Source organism: Ctenopharyngodon idella, chromosome 14 (genome assembly GCF_019924925.1).
Source record: "Ctenopharyngodon idella isolate HZGC_01 chromosome 14, HZGC01, whole genome shotgun sequence".
Taxonomy (NCBI): domain Eukaryota; kingdom Metazoa; phylum Chordata; class Actinopteri; order Cypriniformes; family Xenocyprididae; genus Ctenopharyngodon; species Ctenopharyngodon idella.
The window spans coordinates 15,445,925-15,469,900 of record NC_067233.1 but is presented as its reverse complement, the minus strand read 5'-3'; the positions used below and the strand labels follow the sequence as shown (position 1 = coordinate 15,469,900).

At 35.1% G+C, this 23,976-nt stretch overlaps 2 protein-coding genes across 3 annotated transcripts in view; both read left to right on the top strand.

Annotated features, from left to right (window-relative positions):
• The window catches only part of ldb2a (LIM domain binding 2a), a 61,881-nt gene extending 56,942 nt beyond the window's left edge, over positions 1-4,939 (top strand). Inside the window, 1 exon segment of the mRNA XM_051859733.1 lies at positions 2,955-4,939. Within this exon segment, the coding sequence (XP_051715693.1) occupies positions 2,955-3,185 (231 nt within the window). The 3' untranslated portion in view covers positions 3,186-4,939.
• A 548-nt stretch (positions 4,940-5,487) lies between these two features.
• On the top strand, positions 5,488-22,544 carry tapt1a (transmembrane anterior posterior transformation 1a). 2 transcript variants are annotated; one of them, XM_051860230.1, is made up of 15 exons: positions 5,488-5,717; positions 8,084-8,232; positions 10,983-11,101; positions 13,037-13,069; positions 15,903-16,065; positions 16,334-16,469; positions 16,798-16,895; positions 17,031-17,100; positions 18,742-18,822; positions 19,027-19,136; positions 19,258-19,317; positions 19,462-19,530; positions 19,760-19,836; positions 20,522-20,685; positions 20,811-22,544. In XM_051860230.1, the coding sequence occupies exons 1-15, from the start codon at positions 5,522-5,524 to the stop codon at positions 21,047-21,049; spliced, it is 1,764 nt and encodes a 587-aa protein (XP_051716190.1). In that variant the 5' UTR covers positions 5,488-5,521; the 3' UTR covers positions 21,050-22,544. The 2 variants fall into 2 exon arrangements, with proteins under 2 accessions (XP_051716190.1, XP_051716191.1); XM_051860231.1 differs by lacking the exon at positions 13,037-13,069.
• The last annotated feature ends 1,432 nt before the right edge of the window (positions 22,545-23,976 follow it).

Sequence of the window (23,976 nt, the reverse complement as noted above, 5' to 3'; positions counted from 1 at the left end):
ATTAGTTGAGCATAAGAGACTGCTTTCCAAAGCATTAAAACAAAATCTTACCAGCCCCAAACTTTTGAACAGTATTGTGTGCAGAATCCAATCATCAACCATTAACCAACATAATAAATGATGTAAATTTCATTGTTAGTTTATTGTTACATTAACTAATGTTACAAATTGACCTTATTTTAAAGTGTTACTGGGCTAATCTCAGTTTCTTGATGTACATTTGCCATTTAATTTAAGCAAAAATTGTAATTAAATGCTAAACTGCATTTGAAATGGATTCACATTGATTAATAGGCTCACTGACATTCAATTTCATTGCGGCGGTTGTAAAAAAAAAAAAATTAATTTTAATGTCATACGGAAGTGTCACACACTACTACACACATTTCACTTTAGCTTCGCCCAGAGAATTTGACTCTGCATAAATATTTCATTAGAAACTTTATTTTTTGTATTTTAGATATTAGATATATTTTATATTTTTAGATATTGTAGATTTATTTATTTTAATTAAAAGTAACAAATTTGGAAAAAATTAGACATCAATTAGAAATTTTAATTAAAAACAATACATCCAGTGGAAAAAAATACATATCCAGTTTCTCTGCATTTCATCAAAACATTCTGATGAACATTACAAAAAGATAACAACTAAAAGTGTTAAAATAACATTAGTACCCCTCATTTTTTCCATGTGCACTCTTTCTTCTTGCAGCGGTAATTTTGTCAGACTATTTACAGTTAATCATTTGGCGTTATGTTCGATTGGATTGCTGTCTGATTAGAAATGCACATTTCATTTACACGGCCACATTAAGGTGTCCCAGCAAAACAGATATGAATGCAGTCTACTATAACCGTGCTAAATGCAAATTCACTTCCCCAATGCTAATGCTGGGCAACGAAATTATCTGATGAATTCTCTCGTCACCTGTAAAGCAAATATTGTTTGAGTTTCTATCCATGTGTCTCATCTGTGTTTGCTCATTCATGTGGATTGTGAGGCTCCCAAACTTTTGTATGCTGATGTACTTCTGTCCCTTATGGATCTAATATTCTTTTCCTTTAAATATGGGACAATTTTATATTATTATATGGGATGGTTGGCAATCATATAGACTAAGAATGGGAGCTAGAAGAGTTGACAGAGAGGCAGACAGATAAACATAAAGAGCTCCCGTGCTGCAGCGTGTCGACACACATGATCAATGAAGCGTGTGCTCCAGTTAACTGATCAGTTGAGCCTGAGAATTCAACCAGAGAGAGAGAATGTAAAGAACAGAAAACTTGTGCTGCACTAAAACAAAGGTCCAGATATGATATTGTCAAGCTGTGAGTGGATTAAAAAATTGCAACTAATTAATCAGTCACTTAATTGCAATTAATCATGTCTGTTTATTTAATATATTTTAATGTTTTTATATTTTATATAATTTTTTTTATAAATATATATTTACATTTTACATTAACACATTAAAAAGTTGTAACTAATCACACAGTTTAATTGCAATTAATAATCTAATTTTTAAATGATATATTTTTATTTAATATATTTTTAAAATATTATAACATTTAATAAATAAATATATTTATATTCATTATTTTAACACATTAAAATACAATTTTAAAAAGTTGTAACTAATACAATTTAATCACAATTAATCATCTAATTTTTTAATGTTATATTTTAATTTAATATATTTTGAATACATAACATTTTATAAATAAATCCATTTTTAACACATTAAAATACAATTTTAAAATGTAACTAATTGCACAATTTAATTAATTACATCTAATCTTTTATATATTATATTTTATTTGATACATTTTTAATATATTATATTTAGTACATTATTTTTTAAACAGTGTTACTAATAATGTACAATCTAAAAACGTTTACTATGATTTACTGTTTATTTGGTGAAACATTTTTACACTTAAAAATAGAGTAAATTTTAAAGCAGTGAAACCATCACATATACAGTATGAACTGAGTAAATGCAAGTAAAAAAAAAATATATAATTTGGTACATTAACAAATAAAATTGAGTTGAAGTAATTGGGGGAAAACATTTAAAAAACATACCAATTTTTATGAGTAATATTTTATAGTATGAGTAATATTAATTTTTAATTTCCTCTAAACCTTTGTAAAATACTCCACACAAATATAAATATATTTATGATTACAAATTTCTTAATATGAATACAAATTACTCTCCCAACCTTAGGCCCTGTTTATACTAGTGCATTTTCGTTTTAAAACGCATAAGTTTTGCTACAGTTACGCCTGTCATTTACACTATGCCGGCGTTTTCGAACCTCGAAAACAGAGACTTTCGAAAACGCTGCAGACCCCGTATTAGTTTGAAAACGATGGCGTGGCTGCCCATGTTCGCTCTGCGTATCCTTGACGACCGTGTAAACAATAATCTTTGCTGGCTTTGTTGTAATTTTTAGCAGCCATTGTGCAGTTGAAATATGCATTTTTTAAATACTGCAGCTGCCTATATGCGCAAGAGGCAACTGTTTACATTTGTACGCGCATGCCCAGTGTGCATGAACAGTCATGTGACATGCGTTTTCAGCTGTGTAGATAGAGATTGTTTCTGAGACGCTGTGGAAACACCAGTGTAGACGAGGATCGTTTTCATTTAAAACGTTTTAAAACAAAAACGCACTAGTGTAAATGGCGCTTTAGATTAACATTTTTTTCTGGTGCTTGCTAAGGTCAGGGTTTGGGATTTTTAACAACAAACTGGTCCTTTACCATCCAACATTGATTAATGTATGCCGGGGTATGTTTGATCTACAATTATTCCTTTATCTAGTTTCTGCTACAAATTGTTTTCTCTTCATCTGTACCCAAAGTTTCTTCACAAGTATGAAACTTTACTTTAATATTGTTGTTCTTTTAGTAGTTTTTGACCGTATAACTGTATTTATTGCAGGATGTGATGGTGGTAGGTGAGCCCACTCTGATGGGCGGGGAGTTTGGCGATGAGGACGAGCGTCTGATCACGCGGCTAGAAAACACACAATACGACGCCACCAACGGTCTGGATGATGACGACGACTTCACAAGCTCGCCGGCGCTCGGCAACAACAGTCCCTGGAACAGCAAGCCGCCCACAGGGCAGGACAGCAAGCCAGAGAGTACGGCCTCACAACCCTCCCAGTAGGAGACAACATGCGCAATACCCTGTTAAACCACCAGGGCGGCGCACTCTCTTGCTCTCTCTCTCTCTCTCTCTCTCTCTGACCTCACTTTTTACCCTCGATGATGTAAATCCCATGTCATGGTGTTAATGATGTCATCCATTTTCACCAGAAACTGATGGTTCCACTCTGTGTTTTGGGTAACATTAAAGAACTTCACTGACCAAACTTTGGCAGCAATATTTGCTCACTGGATTTTTCTGAAAGCCAGGCTACAAAGCAGTGCAAGAATTGTGACTCTTGGAGGAACTTGACTTTATCAAGGCTGAATGAGCGATCTGAATTAACAGAGACCTGAATTTGGGACAACTTTAGCCCAATAATCAATGTAAAAAAAACTACCATCTGTCTCTCAGTTCATCACATTTCTGCATAGTGACTCCAGTTGGCAAACATACTCGACGTCTACCAATTGCTGAAGAGATGGTCATGTTGGCTGTCTTCTAACTGGAGACTGGAACTGCAGAGTCATCCACCGAGACCAATCCCTGAACATTTGCATTTTTATTGGAAATTCATTTGGCTATTGTCTTTTTCCGTCTGCTTTCAATTATAAGTGAACCGCCTTGCGTTTCTTCAAAACAACAGACTGTATTAACAAAGACAGCTTGTATAGAAGAAAAAACATTGTCAGTTACCATTTAAAGATTGTACTTTATTTCAAATATTCCTATTTGATTTTAGACTCAATGTGTTATTTTATTAATTTGTGATTATTATGTGTTCTCCTCGTACTGTAAGATTAGGAGTTACTTTTTTTACAGGCAGGCACATATGAAAAGCATATTTGTCCATCTTTCGTCTCTCTCCCTGTACTGACTTATTTTCAAAATGCAATATGCTATGTTTATGCATGACATTTCGAAATCGGTAACATGTTTATTCCCAGACTTTTGAGGTCATGCTGGACTTTGGTTATCAATTTGAAAGCACAGTAACCAGGGTTTTGACTTTGACAATAAAAATGCATTCTGCTTCATCTGATGTCATTGAAGTTGTCAAACCTTGATGTAAACGACAGCTATTTTGACATTTACGACTTGTTTGACTTTCTGATTATAATGGATTTCATACTCAGGAATGAACACCATACTGAGAAATGAGAATGTTAAATACATATTACTGTAAATCCAGCCACAAATATTCTGTTCATTAGCTTTGTATGGGTTGAAATAACATTCATTATGTCAAGCTTCACACTGCTTTTACTATGTATGAAAGCAGGCTTTTTATCTAAAAATCATCATTCTAAAAAATGCAGTGCCCTTTTAGCAACTTATGTGATCACTTTCATACAGCTTTATGTAATTTATGTAGTTAGATACTTTACAAAAAGCCCTCTTTTTCCATAAATTGTACATTGGGTTTGTATGTTTCTTAAAGTCCCTTTAAAAGTTGCAGACAGTGTGCTTCAATTATTGAAAGGAAGATTGTGATAATGATGATGATCAGAGCCAAATATTTCTTTTTTAATTAGTTTCTTTGTTTCTGTAATTGTATTTCCTGAATATTATCTCAGAGCCTGAGATATTTCCAAAGCCAACAAAATGACAAGACACAATATCAGCCACCCACCGTTTAAACCTTGTATTATTGAAACTCTGCACAGTTTGTAAAATATTTAGCAGAGGTTTTTTTTTTTGTGTGTGTCATATCCAAAGTCTTGTATGTATGCTTTGCCATTTTGTGTGCCAATAAATTGTGCTTACAAAACTGTTTGCATCAATATTTCTGCCCCCTCTTACTTAAGTTTTAGGCTACTTTGTCCAACACTTTCAAGCAATTTTTTGTTTTTGTTTTTGTTTTGTTTTTTGCTCTGACCTGACTTATGGATACCGCTGCACATCTCTCGTCGAAGTACTAACGTTTGTGACTATAATCCTGAGTTTAGGTCAAATAAATCCACCGCACTTTTCCCTCTTGTAACAAAAAAAAAGTCTCAATAGCGCCACCCTGTGTTCAATATTATCACAATAAGCACACAGTAATAATATTTTACTTAAAAATATCCCTGCTGGTATTGTTTTGTATATTTATACTTTTTAAAATATATATATATATACATTTAAATGTATACATTTATAAATACATGTATCCATTTTCAGTTAATACATTTATTTTGGGAAAAAAACTACTTAATTTAAGAGTTAAATATTTATAAATTATTTATGTACTATAATTTCTATTATAAACTCAATGATATCTATAACGTGCTTATTCTGCATACATTTTTTATTTTATCACAACAGTGCTCTGTTTATCAATATCACGTGCAAAATGTGATGACGCCACAGCGAAGATGGCGGATTCGCTGGGTGTAGGGATGTCAGACGAAAAAGATTCCGAAAATGAAGATCATAAGGGGGTTAAATGTTCCTGGGGTGCTGCAGCAATATCGGGGAAGGCAAACGTATCTGGGTCGGCGGTGAAAATGACGGAAACTATCGGATTTTACGAGAAACCCACCGTTAAAGACGAGCAGCACGAGCACTCAGGTGAGCTCGAGCATCTGACAACTGACCTTCGCCTTTTGCTTCCAACGTGGCTTTAGTGTACCTTATTTTACCAATGCGTGTTAAAATTTTGTTTTGTCCAATATTTTGATAGTTTTCTTATTAAGCGGTAGGTAAAACTAGTTTAACTTCTAAGTCGTGTTAATGTACTGTTTACAGAGCGCAGATATGTTGTTGCATTCATTTTTGCATCAGAAGTTAAAACTCTTCTAGTCTCTGTGTCTAGCCTAAAGTGCTTATGGGAAGCCTAAGTGTGGTCATTTGAGCTCTTTGAATCATTGCTATTAAACATCCTGTCTGGTTCTGGTCCTGGTCCTGGTCCAAACATGGTGTTAGGAACAGTTCCAGACAGAAATGTGCACTTAAAAGCTGACACAGGGTGTCCTCTAGCTTTGCCCTGTTTAGAGGATATATGTGGATATGTATTTGCTGTAAAGAAAGTACTCCAGTGAGTGGACAAAGTGGACTTAGTTTTTACTTTTATCTCTCCATGTCTCCAACTTCCCATAGTGGTATAAATTAATGCCTGTTGTTTTTATTGTGATTTTGGCCATTCTAAAATCATTCCTCCAAAATATCTGTTCACAAGCAACTGACGTTACCATCTGAATCATTGCTTTGCAACTAGTTACTTTTTCAAATGCAAATGTAATGTTGCAGGAAATAGCAGGTGTGCAAACACATATTGTCAACAATCCACAACCCTCAAATGGTATTCTAGTGGTTGAGCGATTTAGGGTTTTCAGCATCCAAAATATCTAAAGAGAAGAGTGACAGATATGCAAAAAAAAAAAAAAAAAACCCAGAACTGAAAAACTTGAGGAAACCAGCTTCAGGATTGAACTTATGCTTTGTGCTTTTACCAAACAAAATAATACAGTAAGTTCTGTAAACTCAAGTAAAGTTTTTTTTTTTTATTTGTGAATCTAAGTTCAATGAGCTTGCATTTTAAGTTAATATGAGAATTGACATTACATAATAGAGGTGTAGAAGAACTTTTCTAGTTTTTCTAACTTGTGTAATTTAACTTGTTTAGCCATTTGTTCAGCAAATTAAAAAGTTTCTTCTGTACACCAAGTTGTATATATTTATTGAAATGGAAGAGAGAAAGAACACTCAATTTAATGGCTTTTACTTTTTAAAATATAACAAAAACACTAAAATACAGCTATAATTATCTGTTAATTCTGAATAACAATTATTTGTCATCATATAAGTTCCCATCTTTTGACTAATTTTTTTTTTTTTTTTTTTTTTTTTTTTACATCTATTGAAAAAAATTTCTAAAATGTGTCACTCACATGCTTAATTTCTTACCGCTTGCCAGTTTTTTGGAATAACTATTTTGTCTGTGTTGTGCATATATTGTGCTTATTATGTTGCTATTTCTGCAGAAATGACTCTTTGATGATCACCATTTCAAATGTTTAAAGGTTTAGTTCACCCAAAAATGAAATTTCTGTCATTAGTTACTCACCCCCATGTCATTCATCACCTGTAAGACCTTCGTTCATCTTCGGAATACAAATTAAGATGTTTTTGATGAAATCCGATGGCTCAGTGAGGCCTGCATTGCCAGCAAGATAATTAACACTTTCAAATGCCCAGAAAGCTACTAAAGACGTATTTAAAACAGTTCATGTGACTACAGTGGTTCAACCTTAATGTTATGAAGCGACGAGAATACTTTTTGTGCACCAAAAAAACAAAATAATGACTTTATTCAACAATATCTAGTGATGGCCGATTTCAAAACACTGCTTCATGAAGCTTCAAAGCTTTACGAATCTTTTGTTTCGAATCAGTGGTTTGAAGTGTGTATCCAACAGCGTGATTTCGTTACATCATAAGTGTTTCGAAATTTCAATGGTTCACCATTGGGGAGCGTGACTTTGGCAGTTTGATACAGGCTCCGAACCACTGATTCGAAACAAAAGATTCGTAAAGCTTTGAAGCTTCATGAAGCAGTGTTTTGAAATCGCCCATCACTAGATATTGTTGAATAAAGTTGTTATTTGTTTTTTTTTTGGTGCATAAAAAGTATTCTCGTCGCTTCATAATATTAAGATAGAACCACTGTACTCACATGAACTGTTTTAAATATGTTTTTTGTACCTTTCTGGGCATTGAAAGTGTTAATTGTCTTGCTGGCAATACAGGCCTCACTGAGCCATTGGATTTTATGAAAAATATCTTAATTTGTGTTCCAAAGATGAACGAAGGTCTTATGGGTGTGGAATGACATGAGGGTGAGTAATAAATGACAGAATTTTCATTTTTGGGTGAACTAACCCTTTAACCCTTTAATTTAATAGCATTGAACACCTTATTTCCTCTCTACCCCACAGACTCGGATGACTCTGACGATCCGTCTCTGTTGAGGTTCATGTGTGCGGAGCTGACCAGAGGCTACTTCCTGGAGCACAACGAGGCCAAGTACACTGAGCGGAGGGAAAGGGTGTACACCTGCATGAGGATCCCCAGAGAGCTGGAGAGGGTGCGTCCCACAATGCTCTTCTTTCTTTTTAAGATGTAACTTGAGGGAGCACCTCAGTCTGGTAACGATTCTGGACAAATTGAGAATCACAATTTTGATCACAATTCCCTCACGATTCTGAATAGACAACTAAACAAAATAACATGTAAGTTACTAGAGGTTCTGACACAATGGTAATTACTGCAGTCTATTTAAAAACATATCTAATAAATTTGAATTCTTTTTTTAAATCGGTTTGAATGAATGATTCAGTGACTCACTCATAAAGACTTCAATTGTTTCATTACTGGATGAAACAGAATTTTTGAACGAATCTCTTGTTTGTATAGCTGTTTCATACCTACATGACTGCAGCGTGAACACAGATTTGAATGTGATCGTACTTGTCAAATGTTTAATAGACACCAAATTGCTGTCATTTAGGAATAACATTGCATGGGTGTTTTTGAATCGATATCGCAATATATATATATATTTTTTTATACAATTAATTGTGCAGTTCTACTTTGACACATACCATAGTGCTTAAGCAGAAATTACACACTTCAAGTTCACCTTGTCCACCAAGTTCAGTGTATTTTCCGACCTGAAGTGTGATCCATGTGAATTGAGTAAATCTAAGGACAAATTGCAGCATTTTCAAGCATATACAACACATGTGTTTCATGCATGGATACTTCCCCAAATTTGTAATGAAAATTGTTTATAAATCTGTTGTCAGGACAAGCATTAAGATCTCCCACTGATTTTCTTAAAACTAAAAGTAAAGAAATTGACAGCCATAAATATTAGTATTGTAATTTATTGAACTTTTATTATTGTTGTTGTATAGTCATATTGAAAGGGGGGAAAAAATCTTCTTTTTTGTCTTTGGCTGAGTAACATGCCTGACTGGTCAAATTATCCAAATATTTAATAATCTGTGAATGCAAAGCTTTCTCCAAAATTCTGTGTGGTCCTAGTCCATAGCGTCACCTCAGAACTTTTATATTTTACAAATCTAGGCATTTTTTTACATTAAAAATATTATGTTATTAAATATCAAAACTCAATAAGTGCTTTTTAGATGTTATTGAATGAGTTTTTCACAGTAAAGAGTCAAAATCTTCAAAATAGTCCTGTACCCTTCCTCAGAAACTGTGAAAGTATTTATTGCCACTAGATGGAGATATTGAGCTATTGAAAACCGATATTGAGTTATTGAAGGATTGTCAAATATATTTATTTTATTAACCATTTAATAATAATAATGAGATGGTAATGATTCATATAGTGTATGTCAGATTTCATATTTTCTCATAGCATTTTTTCGTTCGCCTCAAAACCTCAGGTTCACACTCACACTACACAGGTTTGTGATATGTTGACAGCTGAGGTATGTGCACACAAAGACGGCTCTGTGACCCTGAAGGCGCTCCGCCCCTCAAACCATAGAAAGAGCTCAGCAAACTCTCCAAACAGTGAGATGACAGTAAAGTGCTGACCTGGAAACAGTTTGTTCATTATGTTTGCAGTGCACAGATGAGAGTCTAGATCTGGAACTACTGATTGCTGATCAGACAGACTGAAGACAGTATAACCAAAAACCAGCTTTGCTGCATCCCTGTGCCACGTTTTTGCATGCTTTTCTGGAAGTAACATTCACTCAGTCAAAGTTGAGCTGCGTAATAGATTTCCACGTTCATTCAGAATGATTGCTGTCTGCCAGTGTGTTTTCTCTGAGCAGGTAGGGCTCATGTTTTCATCTTGCAGGGCTCAACTACTGTAAGGATGGCTGATGGGCCCTGGTTGATGAAACTGTCACTTGACCAATTGACCAGTACTTTGTTGTCACTATATTTTACACAACATGTTTTTATGTTTTGCAAACTTAAACAGCTGATTTCAAGATTTTATTTATGACAGCTGAAGTTTTTTGTCAAAAATGTTGTCATATATTTATACTACTGTTCCAACATTCAATAAGATTTTAAAATGTTTTTGAAAAAAGTCTCCTGTGCTCACCAAGACTGCATTTATTTGATCAAATGTACAGTAAAAACAGTAAAATTGTTAAATATTTTACATCTTAAAATGTAATTTATTTCTGTGATGGCAAGACTAAATTTTAATTAATTGTAAAACTTTTTTTGATTTTTGTTTTGAACAAATTTGTAGTGATTACAGAGTTGCATAGCTGTATAGTTCCCGGTATTTTTACACACACACACAAATACATAGGCACATACACACATCTGTACTACGAGCCTGCAGAAGAGCTCCTAGTTGTTAAGACCTTCCTTGATTTATCTTCCACTGCCTTTTATTTTCTTTGTCCTTTGTTGAGAGGGTTCTAGTGGTCTGTGTTCATCTCTCTTAACAAGCTCTCTTTGTTTTATAGCTGCTGGTAAAAATTGTCCCCTAGGATTCACACTCAAACTTTAAAGAGCCAGTTGCTTGTGGTGCATGTTAACGTTTTAATTTGTTCTTAATGGTCTTTCTCTGAAACGGAGGAGTGCATTCTGAAGATGAAAAATATTTTAAGGTTACGGAGTGCTGGCAGACATATTCAAAGCCTCCTTCAACACATTTCATGCCTCGGTGCGCTCAAGCATGTAAAGCATTGGGATTCAGGGCCGAGGGGTTTTTTATGATGTCAGTGTTGTTTCTGTATAACATCGCTGAATGCAAACAAAACAAATGGAGTTCTGTTTTTGCATATTGCATATGTGAGTGCATGTGCTAAAATCACTGTTTGTGCCTTCCTACAGTTGATGATCTTCGGGTTCTGCCTGTGTCTGGATGCCTTTCTGTACGTGTTCACTCTGCTGCCCCTGAGAACTCTATTGGCCTTCCTGAGAGTGTTGACGATACCTTGCTGCGGCCTCGGGTAACACACATGCACACAAAACCATTTATCTTTGAAAAAGATATACCGCCATTCAAAAGTTTAGGGTTGGTAAGATTTTTCTCTTACGCTTATCAATGCTGCATTGATTTGATCCAAAATACAGTAAAAACAGCACAGTACACTCTATTCTATCTTCATAATCCTTTAGGCTAGAGATGCAGGTACTTTCTAACCTCCTCACACAATCTCTCGTCCATGTAGCCAGCCATTGTTGTTGCTTGCATAAATGTTTAGTTAAAATTGTTGATATTAGCTTATCTACATGATACACAACATAGCGTTCCCTTCACATTATGATCATACCAACAAAATGACTGAGATTGCATTGAAGATTGAGCAGTCAGTGACTTCTGTCGCCCATCCGCTGTTTTCGTCCCTGGAAAAACATTACCAACCTTAGCGGGTTTTTTGGTATCATTTCAGTTTCACATGTAAATAAAGGAGGGTCACATTTTACAATCTGACAAACAACAGTCATAAAAGACAGTAAAATGCAGTGAAGCAAAGTGTCTTCAAACCACAAGAAATGAGTGTATTTAGCAATGACACACCTTTACTTGGAAAAGACTTCACATAAACGCTGTAGATGCATTGTAATTCATTTCGGACTCAGATTGTGAACAGTCAAAGAACATTTGACATAGAGAAGTGCTTGGCGCCATGTCAGGCTCCAAGCAGACGTACACACTTTTTCTTGTCTCAGAGAGTCAGAGTACTGCAGGTATTTGGAAGTCTAAGCAATTCCACTCATCATTCTCAAGTAAATGATTTGGACGTTGTGACCGGTGCTCTTTTACATGTTAATGACATTAAAGGATTAGTCCACTTCAGAATTAAAATTTCCTGATAATTTACTCACCCCCATGTCATCCGAGATGTTTCTGTCTTTCTTTCTTCATTTGAAAAGAAATTTTTTGAGGAAAACATTCCAGGATTTTTCTCCATATAGTGGACTTCATTGGCTACCAATGGGTTGAAGGTCCAAATTGCAGTTTCAGTGCAGCTTCAAAGGGCTCTACACGATCACAGCCAAGGATTAAGGGTCTTATCTAGCAAAACGATCTGTCGTTTTCTAAAAAAATTAAATAAAAACTTATAAAAACTTTAACCACAAATGCTCGTCTTGCGCTAGCTCTGCAGTGCGATCATCACGTTGGAAAGGTCATGCGTTGACGTATGCGGAAGCACAGAGCAATTGTTTACAAAGTGAACGTGCAAAGATTAAGTGAAACGGCCAAAAGTTTTTCACTTCCGCCTACGTCACGCGTGACCTTTCCAAGGTGATTACGTGTAAGACAAGCATTTGTGGTTAAAAAGTATATACTTTTTTATTTATTTTTTTAGAAAATGACTGATCGTTTCGCTAGATAAGACACTTATTCCTTGGCTGGGATTGTGTAGAGCCCTTTGAAGCTGTACTGAAACTGCAATTTGGAACTTTAACCCGTTGGTAGCCGTTGAAGTCCATTATATGGAGAAAAATCCTGGAATGTTTTCCTCAAAAACCATTGTTTCTTTTCGACTAAAGAAAGTCATAAACATCTTGGATGACATGGGTGTGAGTAAATTATCAGGAAATTTTAATTCTGTAGTGAACTAATCCTTTAATTAGGGGGCGTTTACAAGGTGGACCATTTGTGATTTATAAATTTCACATCTGGAAGAGAGGCGTATGCACGTTTTTTGTGCGTATGTTCGTTCTCTAAATCACACATACGCACATTGGAGGAATGATCGTAAGATCAAATTTAGGACTGTTTCTATGCAACATTTTATAATTGAAGCACCAAATCTTGTTTTCCTCTGATTATGCATATATTATGCCATGTTCATAATGAACAATTGTGTATTGACATTTTCTCATATCAGAGTGCAGTAAAGTGCCTAATGTGTGCCTCTCCCTCCTCCTCCCAGCGCTAATGTTTGCCCTTATTGCAGACGGAGCAGGTAGGATGCCTGCCCACCGTGACCCATTTTAAACAATCCCATTCTTCATCCATATGTTTTATATAATGAGCATGTCACTGTAGCATTTGCCAACCTGGTAGAGCTTATATGTCAATGCCAGTGATGACTCTCTTTGTTGAATGGTTTAGCTTACAATATGATGTGCAGTATTTTTAATTTTAACTGTCAGCTGCTGGCAAGTGAAGTGGTTGAATTTTGAACTGTTAAGTGTTAAGTCTGGCAGTGGTTGTGTTTCATGTCTGTTTGGTATGGCTTAAGTGTGTGTCTGGCACCAGTATGACATTAAAGTGCTACATTATATGCCATCCTACTGAAAAAAAAAAAGATGGTTTGCTAAATTTAGTTAGTTTAAGCTGGTTTATCTTGTTGGCCAACCGCTTTCCTGGTCTAACCACCTGCCATAACCAACAAGCTAGACTAAGTTGTTGGCCACCTAAGACCAGCAATCCACTGTTTATACTCTTAAAATGCAGGGGATTTTCTCTGGTGCATTTGGTGACGATCTCTTGAGTCATAGTGGCTTTTCCCCTTGCCTTAATCAAACTGCAAAGAGGTTTAACTGGATCCTCAGATCCACACTTTCTAAGATTTTTATTAATACCTCACGGTCATATCTCCAGCTCCAGGATATTATGTTTAAAAATATTTCTATTTAAATGTAATTGAAGAGCTTACAAATCACACTCCTGTTAAATCTTGATCAAATTTACTGCTACTTTTAGGACCCCTCGCAATGGATGAGACCTTTCATGTAACATCTCAGTAGTCTTTCAGGACAGTTAATTTGCAGAATTAAAACCATTCAACATTAAATTTCTGCATCCCATCCCCTCTGAGTCTAGGATAGAAAGGACAAACACTTTTACACTTACATATATATATACATACATGCATGCATAAAAAATAAATAACACTTTGTAAAAAGGATGCTTTAAATTAACCAAAAGTTACAATTAAGACATCTATATTTTTACAAAATATTTATATTTCAAATAAATGCTGTTCTTTTGAACTTTCTATTCATAAAAGAAACCTGAATCATTTGATCAAATACAGAAAAACAGTAATATTGTGAAATATTTAAAATAATGGTTTTCTATTTTAATATACTTTAAAATATAATGTATTTCTTTGCTGCAATGCTAAATTTTCAGCATCATTACTCCAGTCTTCAGTGTCACATGGTCCTTCAGAAATCATTCTAATATGCTGATTTATTATCAATGTTGAAAACAGTTGTGCTGCTTAATATTTTTTTTATAACCTATTATACTCTTTTCAGGATTCTTTGATGAATAAAAAGTTAAAAAAAGAACAGCATTTATTTAAAATATAAATCTTTTGTAACAATATACACTACCGTTCAAAAGTTTGGAGTCGGCCATTGTTTTCTTTCTTTTTTTTTGAAAGAAAGTAATACTTTTATTCAGCAAGGATGTGTTAAATTGATAAAAAGTGATAGTAAAGATATTCTTCCAGTTTGTCAAAGAAGAAACTCTGAGAAACTTCTCATCATATTTTGAAAGCTTTCTTGGCCTTTTCCATTCCATTTAGGTTTAAGAGAGTCGAGTGTAAGGGGAGGTCACTAAATACTTGCCACTTTAACCTATAGAAGCCATTTTTTTCTGAATTTTTTTTTCTTTTCTTTTTTTAATACTGCATACAAATTTCCTGTATTTTCTGGTTATATTCTAATAAAGACACTGAGAAATAAATATATATGGTCATTATACCATTGCTAAAACAACATCTAATGGTGGCCGAAGACATTTGCACAGTACTACTGTGTGTATATATATATATATATATATATATATATGTTTCTGTTGCCAGTTCTCAGTCTTGCCGTTTTCCTGAGAATTTTTGTGTAGATTCCTCCTTGTGAGTGGGAGTGTGATGCCTCAAGTGAAAATGAATTATCCATCAAGTTTTTCCTTTTTTATTTTCCTGCCCACACCCAGGATGCAGGATCTTTGCACACCTCTGAATTGCAGCTCTGCTCCTCAAATAAATCTGATACCTTCCATTCATTCGTCTTCTGCTGAAAGTGTCTTAACTGTGAACTAAGCAGGGTGTGATAGACGTCAGTGTTAAACGGATGTTATTTATTTATTTTTATTTTTTCCTCATTGTCTGTACATGAACACCATACATTAGACATCTGCATGGGTTTTGAGTTGTTCCTTGGTGTTATTCTCCATCTGGGTGTTTCTGCAACTACTGCCTTTTTGCACTTTTTGCCTTGTGATGTTTATTAACTCATTTTAAACACACTTTTCAAACTCTGCCAGTTTGTTTTCATGATGCAAAGTAAAATATAAATAATTTTCACACACTAAACGTTGAATATTTCACTCTGTGTTTGCATCATTATCGTTGTAAAATGCCAACAAAAAAAAATTAATAATAATAATAATGGATTTTCATATTTAATGATTTAAATCTGGGTCTTGGACAAGGGAAATCTGATAAAAATCTATACAAAAAATGTGTACAAAAAAAAAATGAAAAGTAGCAAATTATATAAATGTAAATAAATGATGAAGCCATTTTTATTTTGATGTGACATTCAAGTGTGTTAGTCCCTGGACTGTGGTTGAAGAAATGCCCATCTGTGTGTTTCTCTAGTTTGAAAGAAAGCCAAAGCTTTTCTTCAGTGCGGTGGTGTTTTTAAGCTGATGTGTGTAATCATTGCATTTGGCCTCATTTTGTGCTATATATAATTAATGTGTTCAATAAGCTTTCTCTGCAGTTTGTTCTGAGTCTCAGGCCTGTTTAATACACTTATGCCGTGTGTGTTTGTGTTTATCAGTGGCTCTCGGTTCCTGCAGCCAGCTCAGGTGTGTGACCTGCTGAAAGGTTTAATCATGGTGCTCTGTTACTCCATGATGCACTATGTCGACTACGCCATGATGTACCACCTGATCCGCGGCCAGTCAGTCATCAAACTCTACATCATCTACAACATGCTGGAGGTATCGGGCTGCTCTCAAACCTGTTTCAGTTACATCTCTTGGATCATGTTATAAATTGTTCAACCAAAAATGAAAACTCAGTCATTATTTATCCACACTTGGTTTGTTCCAAACCTGTATTCTGAACACATGAACAAATATTCATTCAGCATTTCCATATAACAAAAGCAGCATACAGCTTTGGAACGACATCAGGGTCTGTAAATAATCACATTTTCATTTTTGATTGAACTATTCCTTTAAATATCTGTGTTATTTCATCTCTCAGGTGGCAGACCGTCTATTCTCATCTTTTGGGCAAGACATTCTGGACGCTCTCTACTGGACAGCCACTGAGCCAAAGTCACAGAAGAGAGCCCACATTGGAGTCATCCCCCATTTTTTCATGGCTGTCTTCTATGTCTGTATCCTTTTCAGTGCTCAGGATACTTGGGACAATATAAGAAACTACTTGATCCAAGTTTTCATGATGTCATAATTCATGTGGGTGTCATTATTCTTTAATTTTATATTAATGTTGAAGGAGTTGTGGTGTAATTGTAATTTAGGGGTTTCCACAAACCCTGGTCATATTGCTTATCCAAACAGAATTTCCTGTCTGATCTCTCAGTTTTTATAAAAGTTCTGATATAAATACTGTTCTCTTGGATCTGATTAAATATTCTGCAACTTAGCACCATAACATAATATCCATGACATATAATTGTTTTCCTCAGTGTATATTTGTCTCAGTTCTACATGCCATTCTCATCATGGTCCAGGCCTCTACTCTAAATGTGGCCTTCAACTCGCATAATAAATCTCTGCTCACCATTATGATGTCCAACAACGTAAGTGTACACACACAAACACACATTCTATGTGCAAACAGCAGAATCTTCAAATCTCAGTTCAGCGAATATTGTGTCATTATATACATTTAGAATTTTTTAATCATTACAGGCATGTGTTTATTCATGTTTCAGTTTGTGGAAATCAAGGGAAGTGTGTTTAAGAAGTTTGAGAAGAACAACCTCTTTCAGATGTCTAACAGCGGTGAGTCTCGAAACCAACCTAGTTATATTGGGCTCAACTAGTTTTTCAGGCAATCCACATGGAAGTTGATTTATATATAAATTATATATTAATATTAAATATAAATTATATAATAATTAATACTTTTATTTAGTATTGAAGTTATTTAAAGGGTTAGTTCACCCAAAAATGAAATTTCTGTCATTAAGAACTCACCATCATGTTGTTCCAAACCCATAAGGACTTTGTTCATCTTCGGAACACAAATTAAGATATTTTTGATGAAATCCGAGAGCTGTCTGATTCCTCTATAGACAGCAATTTAATCACCACTTTCAAGGCCCAGAAAGGTACTAAAGACATCGTTAAAATAGTCCACCTGACTGCAGTGGTTCAACCTTAATTTTATGAAGCGACGAGAATACTTTTTGTGCGCAAAAACGAAACAAAAGTTGTTAACTTTATTCAACAATCTCTTCCTTGTCAGTATCCTACGCTGTTGACGTAGTGAACGCAGTGCAGTGCTTCCGTGTTTGCGTCCGAACGCTGACTCAGTATTGGCCAACGCTGCTCACGTTAGCAACACAAAGCATGCGTGTGATGCTGACTGAGGAGCCGGCCAATAATGAGCAGGCGTTCTGACATAGAACATGGAACTATGTCAACTGCGTAAGAATGATGACAGGGAAGAGAAGAGACTGTTGAATAAAGTCGTTATTTATGTTTTGTTTTTGCGCACAAAAAGTATTCTCATCGCTTCATAAAATTAAGGTTGAACCACTGCAGTCACTTGAACTATTTTAACAAAGTCTTTAGTACCTTTCTGGGCCTTGACAGTGGTATTTAAATTGCTGTCTATGGACGAGTCAGAGAGCTCTCGGATTTCATCAAAAATATCTTAATTTGTGTTCCGAAGATGAACGAAGGTCTTACAGGTGTGGAACGACATGAGGGTGAGTAATTAATGACAGAATTTTCATTTTTATGTGAACTAACCCTTTAAGTTGCTGCAAAGTATACTCTGGTATATCCATGCAAAATATCCAAAAAATAATGGTCATTTTGTTTGTGCAACACGTGGTTTTAATTATACACAGGAAATATGTTCCTCAGTTCTGCTTATTTGGAATTACTACCAAGCTGTACATCATCATAATCACTTAGAGACTCTTTAATTGACAAGCAGGTGAAGCTGCAGTCTTGAACGTTGCATGTGAGCTGACTCAAAAACATTGTAGCATCTTTTTGAAATGCTAATCAAAGCTCACAAGAGCTTTCTGATAACACTCTGTGAGATGCTGACAGGCTGTGGTGCCGTTTGAGTTCCTCTTTCCTACAGGGCCCATCCTCTTTATGAATACTGTAATCAGCACCTATTCAGCCTTCTGCTGTTTACTCTCTTCCCACCTTCAAATGGCCACTTGTGGTCGTCCATTTAAATATTTGTGATGAAAGTAATCCTCAAGTTACTGTTCATAGACAACCTGCATGCATCGTACGGATTACCATCCTTTGAAGTCTTACAATCTAAAAGCTTTGTTTGTTGACCGTAGGTTTCCCCTTGCATTTTGTAGGGATTGGAGAGAGTAGCTTTGTGAATATAATATATAAGATGTGCAGACTTTGTTGCTCATGTGTTGGGTTTATATTTCTGTCTTACAGATATCAAGGAACGGTTCACCAATTACGTACTGCTCCTCATCGTGTGCCTGAGAAACATGGAGCAGTTTTCCTGGAACTCAGGTCTGAATTATGAATCAAATTAAAAGGCAGACATTTTTAAAGTGAAATCTGTTTTATTTTTAGTCTAGTAGTTGGTTTATTGTAGTGCCAGATAATAGCGTTTGCATCTTTATGAGCCAGATTCATAATGACTGTGGAAATTACTTACCCTACTATTTCAAATATGCTTGGTTAATCTGCTAATAGTGTTGATATTGCTTTCAGATCACCTCTGGGTTCTGCTTCCTGATGTCTTTATGGTAATCACGTCTGAGATTGCGGTTGACGTTGTGAAGCACGCCTTCATCACAAAATTCAATGACATCACAGCTGATGTGAGAGCCACAAATTTTACTTTATTTTCAAATATAATCCATCTCAAGAGCACAAGTACATATCAAGTGCGCCATTTTAGACAGGGCCATATGAACTTTTCGTTTCCATCATGTTCTTTAGGTCTACAGTGAATATAAAGCCAGCTTGGCCTTTGAACTTGTCAGCAGTCGACAACAAAATGTAAGTGATCATTTGTCTGATTTGTGAATATTTATGAATAAAAAAAAAAAAAAGAAATCTGATAGCACTAGTATCTGTAAACAGCTTAAAATAGCAAAAAAAAAAAAAAAAAGTAGAATACAAATGTGGTTGATTTACGGACAGGCCTACACAGACTACAGCGATTCAGTGGCGAGAAGGATGGGCTTCATTCCTTTGCCTCTTGCTGTACTGGTGAGAAAATATTTTCACTTGTTTAGCTACTCCAGTTATATGAGTTTTAGCCAAAAAATTTATTATTTATGTATTATTAATGTATTTTTATGCTTATAAGACTATCATGTTGTTAGTTTACCAACATGCTTATTCCAAACTGTAAAATGATGCATCAAACAACAAACGAATACTCATTGCATATGTGATACTGATCTTGAGGATATGGTTTTGTTTTCATCTCCTTCAGTTGATTCGAGTGGTGATGAGCTCAGTGAAGATCCAGGGCGCTCTCTCATCTGTCTGTCTGCTCCTCTTTTATCTTGGGTAAAATCAATTACTTAAAAGTGACTTGCCATCACATAATGCATCATTTTTTTGACTATATAACTCACCATTCAACCCAATCTCGACAGACCTAGAGTGTTTGATTGTTTTGTTTTCCTGCTGTGTTAATATACAGTCTGTGAATGGATTCTGAGAACAGTTTTGAGCAGTAGTGTCCCTACAAATAGAAACAGTATTTCTCAGTAGAGGTGGTTGTCCCAGTATAGTTTTGAAATTGTTTGGTGAACCTATTTGATTAAGTAGGGGCTGGGTTGCTTTGTTTGTTTGGGTTTTTTGTTTTGTTTTTTTAAATATACTATTGTTCAAAATTTGGGGTCAGTGAGGTGGTTTTGGTTTTTTTTTGTTGTTTTTTTAAGAAGAAAATAATACTTTTATTCAGCCAGGATGCATTAAATTGATCAAAATCGACAGTAAAGATATTTATAACATTTAAAAAAAATTCTGTTTCAATTAAATTGATTCATCAAAGAATCCTTAAAAAAAAAAGTATCACGGTTTCCACAAAAAAATATTAAGCAGCACAGCTGTTTTCAACATACATTTTCAATAAAAATGTTTCTTGAGCAGCAAATCAGCATATTAGAATGATATCTGAAGGATCATGTGCCTGAAGACTTGGGTAATGATGGAGTAACTGGAGTAATGATTTGTTCTGATTCTGCAGATTGATAACACTGAAAGTGTTGAATAGTATAATTATTCTGGGAAAGTCCTGTCGATATGTGAAAGAAGCTAACATGGAGGGTAAGCTGTTTGAAAGACCGACTGCTCAAACTTCAAAACAAACTCCCAAGAAAGCCAAACCTGCCAAATCTCCCCCACCCTCAGGTAACACCAGTTTTGATTATTCAAGGAATAGTTCAGACAGTCTGTGTTCTAAACACATTATGTATTGTGTGGAAAAGAGTATTTTGAAGAATCATGCCACTTTGTTTCTTTACCTCCGTTTTTAGCTGAACCTAAAGTTCAGCGACCCTCCATCACCAAACAACCGACCCCAAGGTTGAAGCCTTTTCCCATGACTCCACCCCCTGTAACTGAGGTGACCAGTGATCCGCCACCAGATTCTCCCCCTAAACCAGAGGAGAACAGCAGCGAGTCTCCACAATCTACTGAACTTACACACAGAACCACAAAAAAAGATCTGTTGGAGATTGACCGCTTCACAATATGTGGCAACCGAATCGGGTGAACTTGAACCCCATCACCACAGTAACTGCTCAGGAATGAAAGTCAAGGAGACTCTGAGTATGAACCTGATATAATTGCGAGGGGCTTTTGAGTGAATTCTTCAGAGGTTGCTACTATTTATCTCTAACTGGAAAATTACTCGTTTTGCCATCCTCTCTGCTTCTATTCCTGTGGAATATCTACCAAAGGAAGCAGATTGAGTGCAGAAAGCATTTCAAATCAAAACAAAGAATCTGTTCGCCCTCGGCAGGCTGGCATATCACGATGAATAGATTCTAGTAGATGTTGCTTTAGGATACGTTTGTCTCGATTTTATCTGAGACAGAACATCTTGAACAATAAATGAGGCATGAACATCTTATAAACTAGACTCTTCCCACTCATAATTTGTCTTTGAGTAGAAACTAAAAAGCATAAAATATATATTTATTTTTAAACACTCAAAAAAAACAATTGACTAATTTACGTCTTATTTAAATTAATAGATAAAGTTGTACATAACGACACTTTGGCTTAAAATATTATGCTAAACAGGTTTGCTAATAAAGCTGCCATTAGATTTGTTCAGTCTGACAAATATTTGTTTTTAGAAGTTGTAAAGGTATTATTTGGTACAGTTGAAGTCTGTATTATAACAGATACAGTACTATGTTTTTTTTTTTCATTATCTGTTCAAAAGAAAGGGAAGGTTTGGCTAGCCTAACGTCAGTCTGCTTGATAATTCAGCTCTGTATAATATACAAGGTGCCAATCCAGCTGACTTAACTTTGCACTGATTTGCCATATTGTCTTAAGCTGTACAAAGTATTTTTGTTTTGTTTATGAGTATGATATTGACCTATTTACACCAGCTATGAAAGAGCAAATAACTGTTTCATATGAAGTGTAACATAAAATAGGAGTGTTGTTTGAATGCACATTGTTAACGTATTTTGAAATTCGAATCATCTGTGACCAATCATATTCTGAGAGACTATATTGTTTGATATAAGTATTTTGTTGTTTTAAATGTAACTAAATTATTATCCAGTAATTAATAGTTCAATATCATGTTTATACTATTTTATAATGTTGCTTAGAAGTTGATTTTGCAATGGGGAAAGTTGAATGTCAGTCTAAATCTGTACAGCCTGTCTGGAAGTTACCTCCAGTATACAGTCATGTGATGCAGAGGTACCAAAAGCCAGATGACTTGAAATGGATATTCCGTCATGAAAATGTTTTTACCTTAATAGAAGTGTTCCTGCCAGGTTTTGAAATGTGTGTCATTTGCATTTCAATATATTGTATTTTGTTCTGTTTTTCATTATAAAAATCAGATGACCAATTCTGAACAGGGTTGCACAGGTTGTTGTCCTCACAATGTCATTATTGTTTTTAAAATGTACCATAATGCTAAAAAGTAGTTTCATATGTAAAGGTTGAAGACTAAATCATTTGTTTTTATGTAATGCCATCCCTGTTTTTGGGACAGCAAATAAAAGGTAGTTTTGTAATTTGTGCCATATGTTTTTTTTTTTTGTTTGGCTTATGTCAATATTGTTTTGTTGTCTTTAGGTGAAGTGTGTATTTTTGGTCACCATCTTGTAAGTCTTTTACCGTTTTTATTCACCTTTTAGTTTTGACAGTCAGAATGCATTCTCTGTGTTATGCTCTGGTTTTAAACTGTATCTGGCAGCCAGTAATCTGCCAATTTATGACCTCCTCCCCTACACCCACCACAAACATCCCTGTCCTCTCCATCATGACCTCCAGAGACCAGGTACCTACTTGATGCTTATGCAGTAAACATGGAGGAGGTAGAGCTGTAGGTTGTTTCTAAGGCAACTGCATGGTCATTTGGCTTTAGAATAAAGAAATCCTCTTGTAACTTTACTCTTGAGCAAAATTGCAACTGTAGATATCCTTAATAGTATTTTATCTCAATGTGTTAATGAGAGTGTTTCGCTGGACTACCCAGTGTATTTGCCCACTGATGCGACCATGGTAATGTCATCTTACTGCTTGCCATGTCGGAAAAGAATTGTTTCTTCTCTAAACAGATCGTCAAGGTTTTGACACTGTTGGATTTCGCCTTTGTTCAGCAATGTCTGACACACAAAACATTCTGCAGCCATTGCATTCTTTACAGAATCCTTTAATCCACTGCAAGAAAGAATGTAATCATGTGGATTCCTGCTCTGATATCATGGACTCACAACATTTTCTGAACCTCCCTCACATTCTTTATGAATTAAGTAGTTGTTTCCCAGAATATAGTGAAGGAATAACATGCTTGGGAGTAAATTAAAGGCCTTTTGCAGTAGTCAAGTATGATCCTATTGGCTTTTTGGAATTGCACAGTAAGAGGGGACAAAGTTATGAATGATAACTTGACATCATTATATAACAGTTAAATTAGACTGTGGTGACCAATTAAGTAGTTTAGTAGTGTAATACAAAGTACTCTTCATGTAGATGTAGTATATGAATGAAATAAATGAAGTACTTTCTGTTTTTGTTTGTTTTAAAGGCTTTGATGTCTTAATAAATTCTGAGAGAGAAAAAAAAATGAGTCATGTTGTAGGAGATCTGAGCCCACTCAGTGGGTGAACATGTTTGGTTAACACATTAAAAGCAGATACAATTCAAAAGTTTGAAATGAACATCCTCCACGTGTGTTTCTTACATAACCATCCACATATTCCCTGTACAGCACCTTATTATGACTCTTGAGACTGATTTTGCCAGCTTTCCCATAAATAAAAATCAGATTTTAGGGCTTGAACAATATTTTTATCAACCCTCTCATTTCCTTATGATTTCAGAGATAGCTAATAGGCTATAGGGGGAAAGTGGGGTAAGATGTGCCATTTCTTTTAATTTATGTGGTCCTCAAGATAAGGGAAAAGAAGTACAATGAAAGTATCTAAAGTAATTTCAGGATGT

Bases quoted from the DNA above. Each gene is read 5' to 3' on its own strand.
- tapt1a (XM_051860230.1), top strand. From the start codon at position 5,522: ATGGCGGATTCGCTGGGTGTAGGGATGTCAGACGAAAAAGATTCCGAA. The intron at 11,102-13,036 runs GTAACACACATG...TCCTCCTCCCAG, and splicing joins ATACCTTGCTGCGGCCTCGG to CGCTAATGTTTGCCCTTATT. The intron at 13,070-15,902 runs GTAGGATGCCTG...TGTGTTTATCAG, and splicing joins CCTTATTGCAGACGGAGCAG to TGGCTCTCGGTTCCTGCAGC.